At 41.4% G+C, this 16,951-nt stretch overlaps 1 protein-coding gene across 9 annotated transcripts in view; it reads right to left on the minus strand.

The window, feature by feature from the left end:
* Positions 1 to 356: 356 nt before the first annotated feature.
* Positions 357 to 16,951, minus strand: part of stxbp5l (syntaxin binding protein 5L) — a 123,014-nt gene continuing 106,419 nt past the window's right edge. For 4 of the 9 annotated variants that reach the window (XM_035175421.2, XM_035175417.2, XM_035175419.2 and 1 more), the window contains 9 exons: positions 16,549 to 16,602; positions 13,888 to 14,067; positions 8,691 to 8,792; positions 7,524 to 7,772; positions 5,148 to 5,511; positions 4,716 to 4,881; positions 3,923 to 4,034; positions 3,484 to 3,704; positions 357 to 3,246 (listed from right to left, as the gene is read on the minus strand). In XM_035175421.2, coding sequence (XP_035031312.1) covers positions 3,205 to 3,246; positions 3,484 to 3,704; positions 3,923 to 4,034; positions 4,716 to 4,881; positions 5,148 to 5,511; positions 7,524 to 7,772; positions 8,691 to 8,792; positions 13,888 to 14,067; positions 16,549 to 16,602 — 1,490 coding nt within the window. In that variant the 3' untranslated portion in view covers positions 357 to 3,204. The remainder of the gene's footprint in view (positions 3,247 to 3,483; positions 3,705 to 3,922; positions 4,035 to 4,715; positions 4,882 to 5,147; positions 5,512 to 7,523; positions 7,773 to 8,690; positions 8,793 to 13,887; positions 14,068 to 16,548; positions 16,603 to 16,951) is intronic. The other 5 variants (XM_035175422.2, XM_035175420.2, XM_035175424.2 and 2 more) reach the window with 3 other exon arrangements.

Here is a 16,951-nt window from a genome sequence, read left to right on the forward strand (position 1 = left end):
ACCCGGAAGTTAAACTCTTGGCTTTTTGATTGTGTCTGTGACTCTGTGATTGTGGGTGTGGCATGTTATTATATTATTATTCAATGGTGGAGGTAGTGTTATAATAACAACAATATTATTATATACATTGTTGTTATACTACTTCTACTAATGATAATAGTATTAATAATAGTAATAAGTGATGTTGCATTTTTCTTTACAATGTTACAAAGTGATTAACAGACTAGGCAGATGACTAAAAGGACATAAAACACATACGATACTGTATATAGCAGTATAAATGAATACAATTAATATAAAACTAATACAACTTTTCACACACATTTCTATTCATAGTGACCAGTGAAGCTCTCAGCTGTGTACATCAATCAATGTTTATTTCAGCTTTTGCATCAACATATTTTCAGTTCTTTTTTTTTTTTGCCAAGTAATTTTCTAATACACTAGTATAATATCAATAAGAACAAAAAGTGGTAGAATCCATTTAAATAAGACAAACTTTGCTGCCATCATTGAGAAAACCAGAGAAATGCCTTTTTCAGGATACGACAGTGTGAAGAAGAACTACAGAGTCCCAGTGATTTAGACAGAGCCAGAATACCAGATACAGTACCAGCAGTAACAGGTACAACATATACAGAGAAAAATATCTCAAGAGTGTCTTCTTCTTTTTTTTTGTTTCACCTTTCACCCAAGATTGAACTGTACAATTAATATAAAAAACAAAAAACATACTAACAAAACACCCTGTCAGTAGAAGTCCGATTTTTTTTTTTTAAATCAATTTTCTTTTGGTTTTTTGTGATTTTTGTTTTCATGTGTTTTCTCCGCCATTGACAGAACTGCACTGAACACAAATCTCATTGACGGTACAGCGATAGAAGAGAAATGTATCATTTCTGTTGTCATGTTTAAGACATCTCATTCAATCAAGTCATGTATAATGACTGAAATCCCCGAGGCGCTGCTTCTGGATTTCAGGCGAAAACAAATGGGTTTGAAGGCCTTTTAATGACGCCTCAGCTGACAGGAAGTAGACTGAAATGACGAAGCGGATTCAATCCAGGTCTGTTATTCTTCTGAGTATAGGTGTCGCTGCGCGTATTTTACGTGGGAGTGACGTCAACAGGATCAAGACACAATGCGTCACACGGGTTAATGCTTGTGCGCATAAAGGCCTGAAGTGTGAGAGATAAGATATCAGTAATCCCCGTTCAGCTTTTCAGATCGATTCAAAATACAGACGAATACATGTAGTACAAAATATCCCCTTCAGTTAATGCTGTTTTAACATGTCGTGTGGCTACCCATTGACATGTACAACACAATCACAATATGATACACAACAATGTATCATGGAACATTTGTTGTTTTTCACATACAAGAGCCTCCGGTTGAGAGGCCTTTCACCATCAAATATAAGACTGTGACAAGAGGATATAGTCATCAAGAACAATATTGAACGGAAATTAAAAATCAAACATGTTTGCCCTCAGTTGAAATTGTTGCAAATGTTTTACACATGTACATAGTTTCTTCACTGACTCAACATCTGAACAGCACTGGAAAAAAATAAAATAATACTCTAACTTCTCCTGAAACTCACGAGTGTTTAAACCGACGTGATTCCAGGTCTCCTCTCTGGGTTCCCCGAGGACCACTCCGGTTCAACGCCTGAAAACGCACACGCCACGACTTTAAGGACCAAGGGAGAGATAGACAGGAGGGTGTCATTCATTTTTGATTGCTTTGGCAGAGAAAGAGTCTGCTTGAACACTTGTTGGTGCTCTTGCTCACTGTTACACACACACTCACACACACACACAACCTAATGGCTCACTAAACTTGTACACCCGACAAAGGCAGCTAATGACTCAAATGGCGAACGATTGACAACCCAAGAAATAATAAAAAAACACCCTCATATATATATATATTTAGAATTTTTTTTTCCAAAAGAAAAAGGACTGATAAATGCCCTTATGGCCAAGAACTTTCTCTCATCTGCTCTGATCAACAGGAAACACATGATGAATACTCACTAGTCTTTAGCTCTTTGTTTGTTTACAGTAAGTAGATTCACCCATCTTGTTTTTTTTATGGCACGTGAATAGTACATATGTTCGTATAGATATAAACACACTGTGTCCAGAATACACGTTTAACTGTCTTTCAGCCGTCACGTACGTCAATCTGCTCTCTGCTGTTTTCATACAATTATAGTTGGGGAGCGAGATATTCGTCATTATCATTGAATGCTTTTATTATGTAGCAGCAGCCGTAAAGTGAAATTAAATGTGTGTGATCGGACTGTGCGGAGTTAAGTGTAAATACTACTGATTTGTGTTTGCACTGTGCAGCCCGGAGTAATTGGTTATACCAAAGTTGTAGCGCTATGCTAAGTGTGTGTAGAGAAAGCTAAGTATGTGCATTTATATTGTGTCAAGTAATATTTGCTGAAACTGAGAACATAAAATTAAAATGAACCAAAGAAGAAAAATAATTAAAGGGAAAGGAACACAACTTTTGGCTTAATAGCAATGCAGGTATACATTTCCCTTTTTATATATATATCTTTTTTTTGTCAGTATTTCAAAAAATATAAAGTTTTTTATAGTTTCTGTTGTTGGCTTATATTATTAAATAAAACTTTTTTTTGTATCTCCTGTTAAAGTAGCATGCTGCTTTTTAATATGGCAGTTGGATATTTTTAATAGTCATCCATTTTTGTTTCATGCATTTGTTGTTGGTTTCGTAACTTTTGAGTATCTACACAGTGAGGTCCAGAAAATCCAACCATACACACTCTCTCTCAGACACACACACACACACACACACACACACACACACACACACACACACACACACACACACACACACACACACACACACACACACACACACACACGCACGCACACACGCTTTGCCGGATATTCACACTTCCAGTTTCTTCAGTCCTTTAAATGTCGCCACCGTCTTTCTATCCTCATCACAGCGTGTCTAGACAAGGAACTCAGGAACTAGCCCGTCCCGGTCATTCAACAAGGTGACAGTGCCGCAAACATAGCCAGTCCACAAGCCGTAAAGACAAAGTCACTCTTGAGTCTCTCTTTTAATTGCCCCCATCTGCAGAGGGAAAGTCCCTGTCCCGGCATAAAGCTCTCAGCAGTCTCAGGGCAGCCTCCGCCCTCTGTCCTGCTGCTATTACAACTGGTACCACTTCTTGTCCTTGCACTTAAGCATCAGCTGTGAAAAGACAAAAGGGAGAAGGTCTTGGGGATGAATACTAAACAAATCCTTGAGAATGAGCTTAAAGTAATTGAGAAAATTATCCTAAAACTTTTATCCTAATCTTAATTTTACTTCAGTATTAATAAACACATATTTGGACCATGATTAAGATCAAATTAGATGATCTTACTTTTTTTTTTTATAATAAATATTTTGTCTATGAATTACTATCATAACAATTCTTGTGTTCACCTCATGAGCGTGTTTGGAGAAGCTTTCTGCACTGGTCATCATGAGAGCGGTTCGATCCTCCAGCTCCCCCAGTCTCTGGCCTCTTTCATCCAGAGCGATACGGGCCCGAGCCAGATCCCCCACGACTCCCCCCGCTGCCACCTTCATGCCCTCCATCCCCCCCTGGCCAGGGATGTGCTGCGCCAGACTGCGGGACGCCTTCCCAGCTGATGCCTCACCGACTGTCAACAACATCAGGTACAAAATAAAGAGAGAAAAGTGATGGTGAAATGTAAAGCGCATTCACATAACCCTCAGCTAATTGCACAGTTAACCCTTAAAAATGTGAGAACTTATGATTCTTATATGATTATCACTTATGTCATCTTTTGGGTGAATTAGCACACATGGAAATGAAGCACTTTACATTGAGAAAATTTAAAACAAGAAATAAACGCACAGAGCTCCTCTCTGTCGACGGTGTTGGCGTTTCCTCCAAAGAAGCCCTTCAGAAAGCCTCTGTTCTGAGCCTCTGGTGTTTCTATTGGTGTAAACAGCTCTCCGAGCATTTCCTGCAAATAATGAACATGAACAAAATCTAAGAATTCTCAGCAATTGATACAGTTTTTAATCAAACAATCATTTCCAGTTGTGCACCAGGGACATAGCGCCAACATTTGTTGATCACACTGGTCAATGAGGTATGGTGAGGTCAAAGTGCACATATATACATAACAGTATAAAATGTTGTTCTTACCGTACATTGACAGTGAGAACTAGACCATAATGTGAGTAACCAACCACTGCCATACTGCCTGTAGGTGGCAGTATGGCAGCACAGTATCATTTTCACAGCTCCACTGACATATGTTATCATTAGTGAGAGTGCAGTGATGGTTGTTGAGAATAAACACCTCTAGGAATATGACCGGGTTTACACACACACACACACACACACACACACACACACACACGGTACTTCAGACCACATATGACAAGTGTGACATTTCTCTTCAATAGCTGCTGTCAGCTCTGGGCTTTATAAACAGTGGGGACAAAGGCGTCTGCTTAATTACTGCACAAACACTTTTCTGAACTCTTCTGAAAATTGTCAAAGTGGATGCCCACACACAGATGCCAAATTAGTGAGGTCTTTATCTGTACATAATGTCTTTAATAACACTAAAATCTGAGATGTTGCATGTCATAGAAACAGCACACACACACACACACACACCAACTGCGGTGCTGACCTGCAGGTTGTCACACATCTCCTGGCTGTATGTAATTCTCTGGATCTCTGTCGGGGAGCTGAGATAGAGAGCCTGCCCCCCGTTGGTGAAGCAAAAGGTTCTTGCGATGCGCATGTCTGTCAGAGGCAGGTAATTGACATCCATCAGCGGTCTTAGACTGGGCAGACTAGGCAAGAAGAAAGAGACGAGTTAGATAACATGCAGGAACATCTGTATAATAAAAACTCTACTCTGCGCAATAAACCACACGCACAGCTAAATGTAGACAGCACGATTACAGAAATGTAATAGTTATGATTATCAAATCTAATTTAATCAAATATCAGGATTCAACACAATTTGATAATGTGCAAAAAATAGTGCCACTAATTCAGTGCATTCCTGTATTCAGACCCCTTCAGTATTTTCACAATGTTGCAGCTGTCTATGTACCTGAGTGTCATGACGTGACCATTGGCACAAAAGCAGGCGAGGCACACGCTGTTACACGCGGACACCACGTCAGCGCGCAGCACAAACGACGACTCTGTGATGTTGTGGACAAAGAGGCAAGACTGCGAGGGCATCAGGATCACTTTGGCCTGCTTCTCGGAGCACACCACGGCCAGATGTCCGTCCCCGCAGGTGTCCTGGGACGACGACGGGGAAAAGTTGACCAGCTTGCGCCTCCGCGGTCGATCGGGGTCCTCGGAGGCGTTGGGGTCCCGCCAAGCCTCGTAAGGGCTCTGAATGACCGCCCCCATGCAGTCCAAGAAGCCAAAGCGCAGCACTGAGCCCTTCAGCATCAGGACCGTTCCTGCAAGTGTTTGGGATGAGACAAGAGAGGAGAACATGGGTTTGCATGAGACCTAAAATGTCTGAAGCCACAGCAGACAACTATCACAAAAAAGTGCAGGATGCAAATGAAAGGAAGTCACTTATCTCCATAGCAACCTAGTGTCTGAACATCAGAGCATAATACACATAATGCTGAGAATAATTGGTATTTATTATAAACTTGACTATTCCAACCCTCTGGTCACTTTTACAGAATGGATTTGACTTTGCTTTTATTTGTGTTCGTTGTAATGGCTGTTGAAAAGTGCTACATATAAAAAGTTATTATTATTATTATTAGAATGAGATTGGTAACGTCAGTATGCATGAATGATGCAAGTTAAACACAAAAATTCACATCTAAAACAGTACTTGTTTTCTACTCGTCTCCATAGTAATCCATTACTTTCACATAACACTAGAGTGTGCCGATATTATTCTCAAACACATCATTTGTTGCATTGGAGACGATTCACTCTCTCCAGAGGAAATCCCCAGCAGCACAGACAGAGCTCAACGATCCTCGCTTCTCTGTTCGCCAGTTTTTCCTTGGAACAGGATCTGTGACCTTCCAGTAAAAAGCTCGCTTCTTGTACGTTTGGTCTCCAGAGAACAGCTGCTGCTTCAAAGGGCCTGGATTTTTGGTTCAATTGATGTTTATACCCTGAGACGAGAGACCTTTCTCCTCACGCAGCGGGGCTCCTGGACTGGTGATGGGTTAATTCACTGGCTCAGTTTTGTTTAGTCAGAGTGCGAACACGCCAGAGCTGTAAAATCCATCCTTGCTCTGAGTGCAGAATTTAGTCAATGTGAGACCATGCATGACAAATGCCCGTCAAGAGTTTCTCCATGACAACAAACTCCCCCTCTAATTGAGACTAATGCCGTTTTAGACACTTTCTAGTATGAGCAGGACCCAGGGAGAGTTGAGCCTTTGAGTGCTGCTCGCATAGCGAAGCAGCCCATTTAATTCCTGAGGAAATTGCCTGCTCTTATTCTAAAAGCCTTGTTTTGCATCAACACTGAGATGTCTCATTTGTCTGAGTGGATGTCTTGTGTCAAACATACAAGTGGTGTTGAAATGGGAGCTGGTGTTTTTTTCTTGTGGGTTTTTTGTACACCATTTTATTATTTCTGAAGAACTTGTCCACATCACAGTCATGAGGGAAACAAGGAGAATGCAAAAAGCTTATTACTGCAATGTGAACATGTTGAAGTAACACTAAACACTAGACTTTTTACTGACCTAACAGTTAACTCTGACTAATATTTTACCACCATGGATCGGATGATAGTGTCAGGTTTAGAAGTGAAGTCAATGCACGAGTTCATTCAATAAAAAAATCATACATTTGATTATTTACATCAGCATCTTTAAAACAGTTAAAATGATTTGTTGGATCTGCCTCAGTGTTTCTCACCCTGCCCTTTTAGCTTCTGATTGGTTAGTTCAGACACATGTGATCAGTTTAACCAGGAAGCCGGGGGTGTTGTGAAGCTGTTTATTCCCATCTAGAGTCATCCAACCACTGCACATCGATCTCTCACATTACAAGTGACACATCTACAGAGAATTATCACCCATCTCTGCAGTTTCCCTTAGTTCATCACGGCACTTTAGCATCTTTCAGCTCATCATTTCAGTTTTCTGGTCTGAAATTCTACTTTAACTTTAGAAACATGAATCTAAATGAACACTAACGTTGCTCCATATCTGCTGGATATGTATTTTTATTAAAACATTCGCCTTATAAAGTTTATTAGATTAAATTATTGATTATTTTGTTGCACTGCTCCCAATTGGCCAAAATCAATCTTTCAAGTAAGGTCCAAAACATAAGTCACTTTGACTCAGTTTCTTATGTGTGGTCAAAATTTTAGATCTAATACTGAGAAATAAAACACCAGTGCACACAAGAAAACTGCACAAACTACATTTACTAAGAACCTGAATAAGGTACATGACACCTCTGATGAAACCCTGGTACTTACCACAGGGGCCAATGGTGACCGCCTCCTCCATCCTCTCCTCCTGGTCAGTGGGAATGGACATCGGGATGAGCACGACCACACCTAAGCTGGTGCCCACCCACAAACACGGGGTAGGCAGGGCATCACTCTTGCGCCCGTAGGACTCTCCAAACTGCAGCGTGGTGATTGCCTCTTTGGTGTCCCGGTCGATGCTGGACACGCTGGAGCTGCGCGAGCGGCTGAAGGAGTTTTCACGACTCTCTGCAGCAGCTGCCAAACACGGACCACAGGCGGAAACGATGCGAGAGAAGAGAGACATGAAGGGGGTGACAAGAGGAGGAATGGAAAGAGAGGACAGAAGAAAGAGAAAATAGAGATTTATGGCAACAAGGAGATGGACAAAGAAGACGGAGAGGTGATATGAGGGGACGAGAAGTTAATTAGAAAATGGTATTCTGTGTGTGAGGAGAGAGGGTGATAAGGAGTGCAAAAGACAAATACTCCGCGTGTCATGTAAAACACTGGAACAAACAGGAAAATGCCAACGAGAGGTGACACACGGAGAAGAAACGTGATCAAACATTACGAGGGGACGACAAGACGGAGACCTTATTTTCACATCACACGCCTGTGCACACACAAACACTTCTGTTGTCTTTAATTGAAACTGTTGGTTCGACCCACTGTTCAGCGGCCTGATGATACACACACTGAGAGACGGACGCACACACACACACAGGAGAATGCACACACTGCACGAAACCCAGAAAACGTCTTTAACTCTATTTTAGTGCAGCCCATTCACGTCCACCATTGTGTACTTTAAGACCCCATCATAGAAGTATTTCTGTATTGCTGCATTTCTGAATAATTCAAAGCCAGGCAATGTGGAGTACTGCCTTCCCCGGCAAGCAGAGTTTATGTAACAACAACTGCTGGGTGCCAAAAAAGTATGCCGACTGCAAAACATACACTATACACTGACTGCTGCTATATAAAGATGGCATCACAGCCGCCCCTACACCTCAGGACGAGAGCACTTCCAGGCGTGTTTCAGACAGAACAGGGCCACGGGACGGACATACTTACTGACGGAGGGGAGGACATACTGACTGACGGGAGGGACGGACAAACGTGTAGTAGTCAGCAGGACAGCGGTTGATGGGTTTGTGGCCGAGGCCCCCTTACCTTTCTCATTCCAGCAGTAGGCGCTGGAGCTGTGGTGCTCGTCGTGGGAGTACATAGAGACTCCATGTAACTGCTGAAGCATCGCCCTCCTCGATGCATAACCTATTCGTCCCCCACCACAACATGAAACCCGTCGGACAAACCACAATCGCCCAGACCCAGAGAAATCAATACACACACACACACACACACACACACACACATGGGTGCGCACACATAGCCACCCAGCCAAGAACCAGACATGATGGACAGCAGTACCAGAGGATGAAAGAAAGGGGAAGAGAGAAAGATGCAGCTGAGTGTGAGCTGAGAGATTCCTTGAAATATTAACAGACACAGAAAGAGAGAGTGACTGAAAAAGAGGCTACGTTTCTTGTGGCCACACAACCTTTACTCAAAAAAAACCATCGTCTCTCTAAACACCATCTCAACACCGTCTGCTCAACTCAACACTGTGAGTCCCACATGGGGACCAGGGATAATGTACAGCGCTGTAGCACGACAACCAAAATTTGATGCTGCTCCTTCTGAAACTGCTACGAGTACAAAAAAAGTGCATCCAACAATCGGGAAAAAGAAAAATCAATGTAACACAAAAGGGACATGAAAACTCAGATAAAGACGTCAAGAGTGCAAATTGTGGTTGTTGGATTTGTGTTACTCCTTTTCCACAGTATCAGATCAGCATCAATACATTCAGATGGTTTAAGTGATAAATTCTGGTATCGTGACAACCCTGCTGCACATGCTGCTGGCAGACACCGAGACGAAATAGCCTTCTGCTGTGAGTCTCGGTAGCAGCGGCTGGGTTTTTGCCGTGTGTGTCACTGGGGTGTGTTTACGCTGTGTGACAGAGCCTGTGGGGGGGCTGGCTAATGAAAGTCAGGCAGAGTGGTACACTGGCAGGACACAGGGCCCCCTGGGATGGGGGCTGCTTCACGGGGAGCTATAGAGCCAGGTGAGGCAGTGTCAGAGGGTGATAGGAAGAGACGGACAATGTGCCAGATTTATGCTGTGGTACATGCACATACATCCACATACTTTGGAGAGACAGGGACGGACACATGGAGACTGCTACTGAACACCTGGTCATATCTATGCACCACCAATGACTGTGAACAGAGAATTGTGACACATTTCATGTTAATTGTGCATTTAAGTGGGAACTGATAAAATGTTGACCTAAAAAAACAAGATGCTTAAGTTGTTAAATGCAGCGATTCAACAGGGACATCTTATATCACAATATCAGGTGTGTGGTTTCAGGTTTTTTTTGTTTCGGACGTGGGTGTGCGGAGGTGCAGAACAGAACATCCTTTGAAAGCCTCTTCAGCATCTGGCCAGGTAGTTACTGAGTCACCTTAGCATTGCAGAGCACAGTAAAACATATTTGAGTTCTCCTTCGTTTACCTGTGAAATGTGTTTATTATGAGATACTATTACCTATTACATTGTTTGTGAGTTATATGTAAATCAAAGGCTACACTCACCTCTCTTTACTTAGTAACAACACAAACACTATCTTACAGATGTTCCTGTTCTTCAACTACCACTTTATTACCATGTCCACGGGCGAATCTAATGTTATCATACCATTACATCGTCAATATTTAATCGCTGTGCTGCCTAACCAATAGAGGAGGTAGTGATGTGGATACTGTATATTCAGTTTGGCTTCCCTTGCCATTTCCCTCCTCTGTCTCCTCTCCTGGAATGCAGGCCTCATTAACATCGGCCTCACCTCTCGCACTGCTTGTTGACCTTTAATTATTCCAGTGATCCTGCTGGCTCTTCACTGTGGTAACCCAGTGCAACTGATAAACAACAGCGCCCGAGGTAGGGCGACAGTCAGTGAATATGCATTCGTCTGCGGAGAAATGAAATGAATGAATAAAAGCACATTAAAGCTAGTGCAGATAGTGGCTATTCTTGATTTTTCAAATTATTTCCTTGCACGCTGTTTGTGAATCAAGACATTTGACATAAAAGGTTGGGAGAGTCAAAGATAGCTTTGATATAAGGGACAATTTAATTGGGTCCAATACCATATCATGGACTTAGAAGGCAAGACAATTTACCCTCATGTCGTACCATGTGACATTCTTGATAATGGTGACCACTGTAAATCGATTAAAGCCGGAGCCACTCTCTCGAAGCTTCCTCGGCACATTTGAGCAGGAGGACAGAGTGTAGCACACAGAGGTGAGGTGGCTGTCCCCTATAGAGACATTGTTCTTTAGTATTAGAGAGATTGTTGAATATCTGACAATGGATTCAGTGAATATCTAAACGCAGGCAACCCGTAGTACTATGTTAATACAGCCTATGGTTAGTATAAGGTTTCCTATTAAATAAAAAAGTCTGTCAACCTGTTTTTATGGATATTTTCATATGTTCTATTGCCTTCAAACTTTGGAAAATAAATGTCTTCTATTGTCTGCATTGGTGTGGTTGCTACTGCAGCTGCAGCCCAGGCAGTGGCTTTAATAAAACATTCAGCTTATGCTGATGTAACATTTTTTTCTCCCCTGGCTCCAGGTCAATGTGGTATAATGAGGCAGATGAAGATGGCAGAGGGAGTCTAATTGCAGAATTGGTGTAAAAGAGTCAGCTGTGACTCAACAAGCAACACTGCACCTATCCGGATTATTTTTAGCATCAATATTCCACACCAGTTTGTTAGAACCATTTTAGATTTGCACAATCAAAAAAGGCCCAGAGTAAAAACCTTTATAATTCTGCAGCTCAACACAGATGTGAAGAAAATGAGATTTGTTAAACTGAAACAGCCTCGACTAAAAGCAAATACTGACAGGACCGTGTGTGAGTGACCTCTCCAGCCAGAGCTTTAGAAGTGGACTCTCCTTAAGAGCATTATATAAAAGCAGTACTGGTGGTGTACCAGGTCCTGTGATAAATATGAGGATTCACAAGACTTTGACTGACGTACATGTACATTTGTTCACAAGATGACATGAAACTCAATCTCCTGCCTGTGAAGTACTATCCCAAATGTTGCACATTTCAAATTAGAGCATTTAAATGTTTGGCCAATCATTGTGTGTCTGTCAGTCACTGGCCATTGTCTGCCGTCCCCACTTTTATTTCCATCCACTGTCAAAACAAAAGGAAATCTACAAATTTCTAGCTAAAACGTCAATAGATGTCCTGCAGCAATGTCTGACGCCTGACAGTGACAGACTAAGTGCACGATTTCATACTGTGTGATTAAATGTTATTGCACATTCCCGACAGAGGCCATTTTCTGTGTCGGTTCTCAGGTCAAAATCTTAAAAGGACGCTGCCTGGAGTGTCATTTTAAGTCTTTACTTGACAGCACATTAATTTATTGGCTTTTTTACTGTCATTGAAAAATGTGCATAACAAAAAGCCCAAAACTAATAATGTATCAAATGTCTAAAATAAGAAAGATCTGCTATAGAGGCCTTCAGAGTGTTAAAGTACATTCAGATTAGGGTGTGATAATAGAAATAGACAAGGATTTTTGTGATTTTGTGAAGTTGAATAAACCCTGAATACAGGAGCGATAACAAAAACCTTTAGGCATCACACACAGAGACAGAGGGACATATTTACACACTCAAAACACACACACACACGCAAATCTCCACACTTATCATGGGTATATGAGGCCACTCGGCCAATCCATTTCCAGGCAGTGCAAGTCAAAGACAGGGTGTGAGGAAAACGAGTTCCAATGGAGGCAAAAGAAGAGAAATGTCAGATCTGTCAATGAGAATGTCAAAATGCCGGAGTGCAAATCGTGCTCCAACGGTCGTCTTCAACTACTTAATCACCTCTTTTATGTGTATGCATGCTGAAAAGAGCTATTTTAATGTCGGGGGAAAAAAATAGCATGATCAACTGCAATACAAAGAAACTGTATATACTCACACACAAGGACACTAAATAAAAAGTGATGAAAAGCCTCCCTCAGCTCAAAGTTTTGTGGGTTATGAGAAAGTCGGACAGTGTGGCCACACTACACGAACCTAACGTGAGCTCCGTTACTCTAAAAACTAAAACATCTACAATCTCTTTACGAGACGAGAAAGGAATATGACAGAAACGAGGCTCAAATGTTACCTCATCAAACTATATGACTGGATGGGGGGAAAAAACGCGACACTAATTTCTAACACCTCAGTGCTGCTTTTAGAGTTAAATACATGCAAAATTCTGATGCAGAGGATCAAAAAAGAAAAACAGGCATTGAAGAAGTCAAAATAAATCAGTTTATACACTTAAAATAGCACCAACCTTCAGGGCTGGGACATAGTCGACACAGGCAATCGTATTAAGAGTCACCATGCAAGAGCTGCAATGTTGTAAGGTGATGCTAATGCAAGCTGCAGGAAATATATGTTTGAAGAAGTAAAGTAGCTCCCACACTGTTTAATGTGGAAGCAGCTGCTGTTAGTGTAAATGTAGAGCAGCCATAATCATCATGTTCTCACTGTCAACATTCGCCTATTGCCTGATTTCCACTTATCTGAGTGTGCAAACACATCCTCTACAGATTTTAGTGACTGCCAATTGAATAAATTGACCATTTATCAAACGCTGCCCCTCTTATTTACTGCTAAAAGGCCCAAAACTCGAAACTTTTTACACCAGGGGCTCCCAAACCTTTCAGCCTCTGACATCTAAAATAATAGTCACAGATTATGACCACTAGTATCACTGAAGGTGACGGATGCAGCCCCTGAATTGAGACACAGTCACTGGCACCAGGACGGGCCTTAAAGAGGTACAATTGAGTTTTAAGGTGGTAATAGTCAAGTATTTTAGCTGTGAATTCTGAGAGAGAATATCTGGCAACGTTTCTTGAGAAAGTAAACTGCTTTTTTATTGATATTCATTTGAACAACCACTTATCTGTCATTATCACCTCAGGGGTCATGTAGAGAAGGAGAAAATAAGATGTATTTGTATGGTTCTTTTTAAAATTCTCCTCAGACTTTTATTTTAAGGTTCAAATTATGGTTAAAATATGCTGTTTCAAATGGTTTTTCAATTTTGCTAACTTGCATTAGCATATGCTTGCCTTGTGTTAACTATGTATCAGGCCTTAAACCACTTACCGCAGGGTGAGAGGAAGGCATGCACTTGTTGGGAGGGAGAACATGTTAGAGAGGTTTAGGGATGGGGGGGGGTTGGGAAGACAAGCACACACCTTCAGTGTGGGACACAGGCAAAGAGATCTCCATGCAAGCAGCAGACTGGGCCTTGCGGAAGGGCGGTCGGCCGGGGCCTCTGCGAGTAAGCCGTGGCCCCTCGGGACCCATTGGGACGCGAGGCTTCCCCGCCGAGCAGGGCTGGGAGGTGGGGCTAGTGCAATGTCCATTGACATGATCTGTAACAACGGCAAAGCATTAGCAAACAATACAAAGAGGGAAATAGAGAAACTTTCATTCATATTCAAATCCCCGACTGCAATATCCACCATCACAGGTCACTTAGTCTGATAACGAACGGGTTTAACGAAATAAGGGAGAAAACTGCTAATTTTACTTATTTATAATCCTGTTTTATCAGCTTAAAGGAAATATCACTCAGTCCGATTGGGGCGATTTATAAAAAAAAAGCTGACTTATTACTTTAATACAATAGTACATCACATGACCTATGAAGATGGACATTTTTGCAGTGTCAGAGAAGCAAGCTGATGTTGAAGATCAGATTGTCAATAAGAAAGATGGCGGAAGGTGTTAAAGGAGGTAAGAGTGGGTTGCAAAAGGTCGGAGAGTGGTTGGAAATCAGTATGAGCAGGAAGGAGAGAGAGATGCTGGGGTAAAAGAATGTGGAGTGTACAAATTGTAGTGCAGAGTCATCCAGTCTCTGCCAGGAGAGAGATATGAAAATCACAAGAAAACAGGCTTGTTTCACTTCCACTTTGTTTCTTTTCTCCTGTGTGAATTGTTAGAAAACCTTCTTTTTTAGCAGAAGCTGTTTATTTCTTTTGACGACCCAGAGCTTTACAGGAAATACTGGCTTTGACAAAAAAGCCTAAAGTGAAGATCAAATAACTAAAACCGATTATAAAAAACTACAATAAATATAATACTGTTTTTTATATTAATTAATTTAATTCAAGTTGTTGGGCTACATGATCAGCTGCAGACGATGCTGACAGGAAACACTTGTTACTCTCTGGCATCGTTGCTTTACATGGCCTCCACTCAGGGACTGAGAGTGGAAGCTTTGTCCTTACTTTAGTTTTTTAGAGTCAAACCTTATTAACGAGACAAAGCAAAGCAGCACTATGTGGACTGGCTGCACTTTGCAGTTCTTTGTTTCCTGCGTTTCAGTCAGCGTGTGATGAAAAAGCTGCCCGAACAGGTAATTACAGCTTCATGATACCAAATGCCACGATTACTTTTATTCTTACTTCCTCTCAGTGACGAGTAAAAAAAAAAGAAAGCTTCTCACTTATTTTTTTGATTATTACCTTTCCTCTCTCAACTTCACCTGCATGGTTGATGCACAAATGACTCAGTTTCAAAGTGAAGATGAAAAGCTCCGGGGTGCCACCCAGTCCGCGTGCAACACGCACAGTTTCACAGCAGGACGGGCCAGAGCAGGGAATTGAAAGCTGAGGTTAGTATCGGGCCGACTGATGCGAGAGCTGCATGACGGCACCGCTGTGCCTCTGTATTGATGTTTTCTCACTCTGAATTTCAAACAGAGATGCGGCCACTCAGTCTTTTGCCCCGAAATGTTCTGCAGGAAACTACATAGCAGAAAGAATGGCACTGTATCCTCATGCACATCACCCAACGCATGGACTACCACATACAGCAAGAGTGCACATACACCATCTCACGCACACACAAACACCAAGTAATATTTCCCATAATTGACAGATCCGACCAAAAAAATAACATATTCCTATTGAAGTGACTAACCAGATTAAAGATTAGATCAAGAAAGATTAATGATAAAAATAAGTATTAATATGCACTTCTGTCCATTTTACACACAACATACAATATTGACACTTTGTTGTTTTAACCTCACAGGAAGCTTAAAATGTTCCTTTGTTGACGACACTAAATGTGAGATGAGGCAAACAAACTCGTTCTTCTCCATTTTTTATTATTACCTGGCTCATAAAAGATGTAAATCAAATAAAATCATTGTTTTTTAACTGTCACACACCAAAAGGTTATTGAATGCGTCACAGGAATAAGTAAGAACCGGCACATTTTGTGTTGAAGAAGCAGAAGTTTTTGGAGGGGACAGCATGTATGACACTGCAGACGCAGAGAAAAGAGAAACCTGAGGTTGTGATGTATATGTGGCACTCATGTAGCAGATGTATGGGTGAGGGGGGGGGCACCCGGTATCTGTAATGCAGATGATCCAGTCATAATGAAGAGACGGCTGTTTCAGAGAGAAATGATCCAGTTAAAGTGAGGGAAGGAGCGAGTGATCAAATCACTGTAGAGCAAGGCTGTCAATGGAGGAAAAGGTTGTGTAAAATCAGAGGATGGTCCAATCATGATAGAGCGATAGAAAGCCTCAGATTTAAACATGGGCATGAGCTAAAAATCACCTTAATAAACACTTGCAAAATGTAGACGGAACGAATACAGAAGATTGAAATCAAAATACATTAAAGGGGCACAATGGACGAACACGTCAGGCCGACAGTCTCATGGGCTGCTTGAACAGGAGAGAGTGACAAGTAAACTGAAAAGGGAAAGTTTGAGTAAGAAAAAAAAAAAATCTAAAACAACTAATGCTACATAAAAGCCTAGAATACGTGAAAAAAGCAGAAAGTCAATGATTCAAAGGAAATCAAATGAAAACTGCTGGCTTTCGCCTACCGTACCAAGATCAGTCTTAAGATCTGTTGGCAGACTTAACTTTCTGCCGGGCCCCTTTACTGAAACAAAAGAATAGGAAACAAAGCACCAGTTAATCCTTTTAAATAAAAATAAAATAAAATAAAAAAATAAAAATAATCTACGGAGCCCCTGAAGTCCCAAAAGATGATTTTTCAAGATAGTAACTAGTTCCCAAAAGAAAATATCTGGTTCGCACAAGAGGAAAAAATATAATATTTTAGGACTCCAGGGGCTTCGTACTAATCTAAGACAAAGAATGAACCAAAAAAAGTGCAAAAAGAAGAATAATCAAACCAAACAAAATGGAATTCAAATGGAATTCAAATGAAAATACAACCAGAACATGCAAATTGGTGCAGTTGCACACAGCAGGCGTATTTCAAAATG

Source organism: Hippoglossus stenolepis, chromosome 13 (genome assembly GCF_022539355.2).
Source record: "Hippoglossus stenolepis isolate QCI-W04-F060 chromosome 13, HSTE1.2, whole genome shotgun sequence".
In the NCBI taxonomy this organism is placed as follows: domain Eukaryota; kingdom Metazoa; phylum Chordata; class Actinopteri; order Pleuronectiformes; family Pleuronectidae; genus Hippoglossus; species Hippoglossus stenolepis.